The sequence below is a fragment of the Myotis davidii genome, unplaced genomic scaffold, assembly GCF_000327345.1.
Source record: "Myotis davidii unplaced genomic scaffold, ASM32734v1 scaffold78, whole genome shotgun sequence".
Lineage (NCBI taxonomy): Eukaryota > Metazoa > Chordata > Mammalia > Chiroptera > Vespertilionidae > Myotis > Myotis davidii.
Window position 1 is genome coordinate 2,548,194 of NW_006290305.1, and position 7,755 is coordinate 2,555,948.

The following is a 7,755-nucleotide window of genomic DNA, read 5'->3' on the forward strand; positions in this document are numbered from 1 at the left end:
ACTAACAGAACATAATATTATGCAGAAAGAAAAAACTACAATCTGTTAAACTTAAAATGTTCAAAAAATTACCAGCATGAATGTTACAAAAAAGACGATTATATAATTTAAAACATTTTCTACCCTCAGAAACATTTGATGCTATCCTGTAAATTTACAACTCTAATAAGCTTTTAATTTATTTTAAGTAACGCTTCATTTGTAGTAACAGCTGGCACACATTTCACATTTTTTAATGCAAACATGATACTGAAAACCAATTCAAATATACTTTCACAAAGTATAGCCAGTTATTGCAACATACTTTCAAAGAAATACAATCTCTGAATACTCTTAGTTGGTTTTCTGCAAATCCTTACAATAGTACACAATTTTGATAACTAAAAGGGCTCAAAGAATATGTCCTATTGCTGTTATTCTGACATTTTATTATAACTTACACATAATAATTATGCATTTTAGCAAACAAAAATTTATGGCTTTGTCTTCAAGGTCACAGTTCTATAACATATTAACTACATGAAGCAGCCAACTAAATTAAGAAAATTCTGGGAGAAAGAATGTGGAAGTAAATGTGCATGCACAATGTCAGCAAAATTTCAACTGCTTCTCTTACAGTATGTTTCCAAATTTTGACTTGAAGGAAATTTAAACCACAGAATCACACCATAAATATATACAAGCACATAAAAGAAACATTTATCTCTTTAGTGAATATGAATCAAATACTTACAAAGGTGTTTTCATTTTACTACCAAATTATAAATGATGCAATACTAAATATTTAATTTGGCTACAACTGTACAGTTTACTTTCATTTTACTACTACTTTTCTCCACCTTTACTAATATTTTAAAAATATTACTAAGAAATGACAGAGTTGTACGGAATATCATGTTTAAACCAATTCTACAAAAGGTAAACACATTAGCACTCAAAACAATCTTTATGAAAAATATTTATTCAATCTTCAAATTAAAATTATAAAAATTCATCATTTTAGCTTACTGTTTTAGAAAAACAAAAGAAATAAGCCTTCATTCTCCAAATGGAATAAAGTTATATTTTCCCTCCTCCCAACTACTTACAAGGGTGGTAATAAATCCTTCTCATTTTAAAAACCCTTGTTAATTTCAGGAACATTTCCAAAAATTGTTTTGGTGACAATGTCTCAACAAAAAGCCTCTCCGTTTATATTCAAAAGTTTCAACTAGTGTCAATAAACTTATTAATACAAAGAAAAAGATATATACTGTATTTTTAGAAGCTTTTTGGATTGCAGTTTAGTAGTAAGCAGGCTGCTGGTGTATCTTGGAAGAAGTCAAATGGCGCTGGGGGAGGGGAAAAGGAGCTCGCTTTCCATTCCTGTGTGCATGCAACAAGCAGCAAATCAGCAAAGTTACTCCAGTTAGCTGGTACTCAGCTGTGCTTTCTGTTAAAGGACATAATACAATTGGAGAAGGGAAAATGCATCACAGATCTAACACACATGGGTATTAGCACAATAAGAACAAATTTCAAAATTTTAAAGCTCTTTACAAAAGAAAATATGCAATACAAGCAACAACCAAAAACTAGATTTTGTGTTTTTTTCTTTTAATTTACACTAGTTTTCTTTGCTTCTTAGAATCATCTTTATAATCTGATATCTTTTATGGTAACCTGAAATTGTTTCCATGCAAATACTTAAACCTCAAAATCAAATAACAGGACTTCTTTATAAAAATATAACAATACAAAATAGTTGAGACATTTTTAAATACAATTCTTTTATTTAAGATGACAACAGGATAACTACAGGACAGTTTGTTAAGGCTGTGCCTTGAAATTTCCTGAATATTCCAAATTACTCACAAAGGCATATTAAAATAATTTTACCATACAAATTTACATATTTAAAATTTGAATACGAAAACAACAGTATGACTCTTTAGATCACATCAGATATTCTTTATTAAGATCAGTAAGAATCTAAAATGTTAAAAATTCTAAAAAAATCAAGTACTCAGAATTACCATTTCTTCTTATAATCTCCATTAACATTTTAAACAAAACAAAAAAAATTAACTTACTCTCCTCTACAAAAGCCATAATTAATGTATTTTATTTAGGATTTCAGTTTGACCCGATTCAAAGGCTACACTGCCAGCAGTACTAGCACACTAATAATCTACAGCTAAATCCTCAGTGTTATCCCATATTTCTCCTTTACCTAAATTTCATAATATAATTTTGTTTGAATGGCCTCACAACCTACCTGTAAATATTATGACTAAGTAATATTATGATTAGGCAAATTTCTTACTTCAGTCTTAAAATCCATGAAATAACACACCTTTAGTATAGCTACCAGAATGATTTAAAAATAAAATAATTTCTTTTCCCATAAAACAGCCTACCTGCCAGCAGAAGATCCATTTAATGAATTTGGAAGATTTGGGATACTTGAACCTAGGGAAGGATTTGGGTTTCCCTGCTGAGTACTCCCATTGACAGGGCTCCCATTACCTTTCAAAATGCCAGTACACTTCCAATTGTCCATATAATTAGCTGAAAGGAAAATGGTCAAATACATCAATAAGACTAATACCTATGCTCAAGGGCACAAATCTATGTTCATGTCCTTAAACTATAATTAAAGAAAAAAGTGTCCTACAGGCTACATGTCAGTCAGAATAAATGTTAAAGACATTTAAAATACAAAACAATTAATTTTAACAATTATTTTTCAAAGTCTTAAAAGAATTACTAATTTAACAAATAAATCTTTCACCTCCCATTTCCCTTCCTCGAAGATAATTCTCTAAGTGCCACATTATTACATTAAGTTAATATCAAGATAAATTATCTTAATTATAACAAGTTTCAATTACATGTATATATAGGGTAATGGCGTTGTCAAATGGTTATGCAAGTATAAGTCAAGTGGGTACCTAATATCCTCGGAGATTAGGATGTAGGAAACAAAACCTTTGGGTTTGAGTGGCTTATCCAAAAGAGAACAAAACCTTTGGGTTTGAGTGGCTTATCCAAAATGGCTTAATTCTTTGAATGCAAAAAATAATAATAAATAAATGTTGCTTTGTTGCCCGGCCCGTGTTGCTCAGTGCTTGAGCATCAATCTATGAACCAGATCATAGTTTGATTCCCAATTAGAGCATATGCCCAGGTAGTGGGCTAGATCCCCATGAGGGGCATACAGGAGGCAGTCAATCAATGATTCTCTCTCATCATTGATGTTTCTAAATCTCTCCCTTCCTCTCTGAAATCAATAAAATATCTCTCTATATATAAAAGCCTAAGTAACTATTCGACTGGTCAACTATTTGACCGGTCACTATGATGCACACTGACCAACAGGGGGTGGACACTCAATGTAGGAGCTCCCTCGTGGTGGTCAGTGCACTCACACAGTGGGAGTGCTGCTCAGCTGACCTATGGGCGCCAGATAAGGGTTCACGGATGGCTGCCACTGCAGCCCAGAGACTGCAGCAGAGTGGCAACGAGCCTACCAGACCGCGGGGCCAGGAAGAGCAGGAGTGGCAGTCAAGAGTGGCAGGCAGCACTGCACTGCTGGTTTTGGCCAATCCCTGCAGGCCACGCTGAGGGACCCCACCTGGTGCACGGATCCATGCACCAGGAGATATATATATATATGTATATATATGGTTGTTTTATTCCACACAGAAACTTAAAAACAATTCAATTAGTCTTTAACTGCTATGAATTAGGTAAACTGATAAAGGTTCAAAATAAATTAATATAAGACATAATTTTAAAGTAGCTATGGAAAGATAATTTTTTTCAAAAATACTTAGTTTACATTTCTAAGTGAAAATTCTAAAGCAGCAACATAAGGCAATAATTATTCATCGAAATCTTACCTTTCCATAATCTTACACAGCCATCATCACCTGAAGATGCTAGCACTGTTCCTGTTATATTCCAACTCACTCGCCAAACCTGAGAATTATGATTATCAAACTGAGCCACTATATGAATTTCAAATTTTGTTGGTCCACCAGAGGAAGTAAGTTCTTTCCTGTTAACAAAAACAATGTTCCTGAGGAATTCTGCAAACAGGTTTACATACACACATACACATACAAAACACACCTATCTAAACAAAAATATATATAAATGGTCTCACCGACTTACCATATCCTATAAAATAAAAGCCTAATATGCTAAGTGACCATTCGTTTGACTCTTCCACCAGTCGCTATGACGTGCACTGACCACCAGGGGGCAGACACTCTGACTGGTAGGTTAGCTTGCTACTGGGGTCTGGCTGATGGGGACTGGGCTAGACAGGCCAGACACGCCTTGGAGTCTTCCTGCGGTCCCCACCCCCCGGCCCCGGATTGGGTCCCTTAGCCTGGCCTGCGCCCTCTCACAATCCAGGATGCTTCGGGGGATGTCGGAGAGCCGGTTTTGGCCTGATCCCCACAGGTCAGGTGAGGGACCCCACAGGTGCACAATCTGTGCATTGGGCCTCTAGTTATTTTATAATAATGTGCATACCCTTCCCCCATTAGCTCATACCCATACCCTCCCCCATTAGCTCATTGGGTTGCATCACGTTCAATTGACTCACCAGTACCTGGCGTGATCCCACCACATAAAAAATAATGAGTGACTATTTCATAGAAGATACAACAAAAGAGGACTTTATTCATCCAAAGTAGAGGAATAAAATAGATGAAATAAATCATTTTTAAAAGAAAAGTAGTAGGTGCCCAGCTGGTAGGCTCAGATGGTTGGATCGTTGCCCATACACCAAAAGGTTCCTGGTTCAATCAGGGCACATACATACTCAGGTAGTGGGTTCAATCCCCAGTCGGGACACCCGTCTGGGAGGCAACCAATCAGTTATTCTTTCACATGGATAGTTCTCCTCCCCCCGCCCTAAAATCAATAAACATATCCTTGGGTGAGGATTAAAAAGAAAATAAAGCAGTAGGAAGAGACGAATAGAAGGAAGAAAAAATGACAAACTCACAATTCCAAAATTAAAGCTAACAGGTTATTCACAAGAATGTCTCAGTGTTAACTGAATTTTCCCTTAGACCAGGGGTGGGCAAACTTTTTGACTCGAGGGCCACAATGGGTTCTTAAACTGGACTGGAGGGCCAGATCAAAAGCATGGATAGAGTGTTTGTGTGAACTAATATAAATTCAAAGTAAACATCATTACATAAAAGGGTACGGTCTTTTTTTTCACTAGTTTTATTCATTTCAAACGGCCCAGATCCAGCCCGCGGGCCGTAGTTTGCCCATGGCTGCCTTAAACAATCACCTTCATTCAAACATTTATAGAATACAAATTAATTTCAGAGGATCTAATTCATTGTTAGTATCAGTCTAAATAAAACATACAGTGGAATCTTGGTTCTCGAACTTAATTCATTCTGGAAAGCTGTTCAAAAACCAAAACACTTTTTCCCATTAGAAATAATGTAAAGTGAATTAATCCATTCCAGATCCACAAATGATTCTGTTTTAACCTTTCTTATATGCAGTACATGTCTAATGTATTGTTTAATCTATAAGTACTTTAAAACAAAAAGGACATGAAATGTGAGTTCATAAAAAGCAAATGAAATGCAGTAAAAAATGAAAATTTAATAATAATGAGCAGCAACAAAAGCCATAGAACACAGAATTATTCACAGCACAATTTCCTGAGATGTTAACAACGTGAGGTTTAGCAATAAACTGAGTCATACTCACACACTCTCTTTAGTAGCCTGAGAGAGGCATGACTGATCATAGAGGTATCAGCATGAAAGGGTTGTCGGGTTGAGAAGTGAATTGTTCAAGATGGGAGACATTCGAGGAACAATGTTTGACTGTAATTAGGATGAAATGTTCATTAAGAAATCCATTCTTCGCCAAAACCGGTTTGGCTCGGTGGATAAAGCGTCGTCCTGCGGACTGAAAGGTCCCAGGTTCGATTCCGGTCAAGGGCCTGTACCTGGGTTGCGGGCACATCCCCAGTAGGAGATGGGCAGGAGGCAGCTGGTTGATGTTTCTCTCTCATCAATGTTTCTAACTCTCTATCTCTCTCTCCCTTCCTCTCTGTAAAAAAATCAATAAAATATATTTAAAAAAAAAAAAGAAATCCATTCTTCAGATCACAGTTGCCTCTACACTCTCCTCCACAAATGAAAATAATTAAGAGTCAAGAACACTCTTAAATTAGTAATTGTTTCAAAAACTCACCTCACAGGCTTTAATGTAAAAATTCTCACATCTTTGGTTGCTATGGCCAGAATGTGGTAAGACCTTCCCAGGTTTGGAGCAAATGCAATATCATGGACAGGATCAGTAACTGTCATGAGGGTTTCAGCTTTTGCATATTTCCTAATGAAAAAACAAACAATTTTACATTAAAAATTCCAGAAATAAAAACTTCTTAAATCCATATATTGACATACCTCAATTATTTTTATATTGCTCACAATGAATGTTTACATCTGCAGCACATAGTAAGTATGTCCAAGCCCCTAAACACTTAAATTGTGAATGTGACCTAATTTGGAAAAAGGGTCTTTGCAGATATAATTAAGAATCTGGGGATGAGAGCATCACCTGGATTTAGAGTAGGCCCTAAATCCAATGTTGAGTGTCCTTATAAAGTACAGAGAGGAAAGACATATAAAGAATACGAACATATGAAGAAAGAGGCAGAGATTGGAATTAGCTGCCACACACCAAGGAACTCCTGCAGCCACTAGAACAGGGGTGGGCAAACTTTTTGACTCGAGGGCCACAATGGCTTCTTAAACTGGACCGGAGGGCCGGAACAAAAGCATGGATGGAGTGTTTGTGTGAACTAATATAAATTCAAAGTAAACATCATTACATAAAAGGGTACGGTCTTTTTTTTTTTTTTTTAGTTTTATTCATTTCAAACGGCCGGATCCGGCCCGCGGCCGTAGTTTGCCCACGGCTGCACTAGAAGCTTGAAGAGACAAGGAAGGATTTTAGAAGAAACACAGTCCTGACAACCCCTGGATTTCAGATTTCTGGACTCCAGAAACCTAAGAATAAATTTGTTTTCAGCCACCACTTTGTAGTGATGTGTTATTGCAGCCCCAGGAAACATAAAACTTCCCAGGTTTCTTCTGTTGGTTTTTTCAATTTAATTTAGAATACTTTAAGAAAGACTTAATTAAAATGAGATACTGAATTATTTTTAAAAAGGATAATTGAATTTCTTAAATATTTGAGTGTAAATAAAAAAGCAAAGCTGATAATAGCAGGAATTGAGTGGTGGGGTTTTTTTTTTAGTGGTGATAAAGGAAGCTATACCAAAGTCTACTTTATCCTTACTATTCTATTTTTATATCTGCAAATAAAGAACAAGACAATGAAGGAGACAGCGTATCAGATTTTTCTATTACGTCTGTCTTCAAATGGCTATCAGGGATAGAACTGAAGCAGTGTGTGTTAGAGAGGGGGTTAGCTTTCCACCACTCTCCTCTGACACACAGGGTGTGGCAACAGTAGGCTTACAGTTGTTTGTATGGAAAATTATACAACAATTAGTAAATACAAGAATAAACTGTGTTTTCCATACTTACAACTGTAAACCTACTTTTACCTCACCAGTACTGGTGTTCCCAGCACTCTCTACTTGGCCTTCTTTTCATCACAACATTCTTTCTGAAGTATCTCCAAGCTAGTATGCACTTCGAGGTTCCTTCCTTGACCTCTCTTCGCCCTATGAGCACCCTGAACAATCTTACA

The 7,755-nt window shown here is 36.1% G+C and overlaps 1 protein-coding gene across 2 annotated transcripts in view; it reads right to left on the reverse strand.

The window, feature by feature from the left end:
• Positions 1 to 7,755, reverse strand: part of SEH1L (SEH1 like nucleoporin) — a 22,349-nt gene that overhangs the window by 1,011 nt on the left and 13,583 nt on the right. The window contains exons 6-9 of one of the 2 annotated variants that reach the window (XM_006763250.2): positions 6,226 to 6,366; positions 3,885 to 4,042; positions 2,400 to 2,550; positions 12 to 1,432 (exon numbers count right to left, since the gene is read on the reverse strand). In XM_006763250.2, coding sequence (XP_006763313.1) covers positions 1,420 to 1,432; positions 2,400 to 2,550; positions 3,885 to 4,042; positions 6,226 to 6,366 — 463 coding nt within the window. In that variant the 3' untranslated portion in view covers positions 12 to 1,419. Of the gene's footprint in view, positions 1 to 11; positions 1,433 to 2,399; positions 2,551 to 3,884; positions 4,043 to 6,225; positions 6,367 to 7,755 lie in introns of those variants that run through there. The other variant, XM_006763251.2, reaches the window with a different exon arrangement.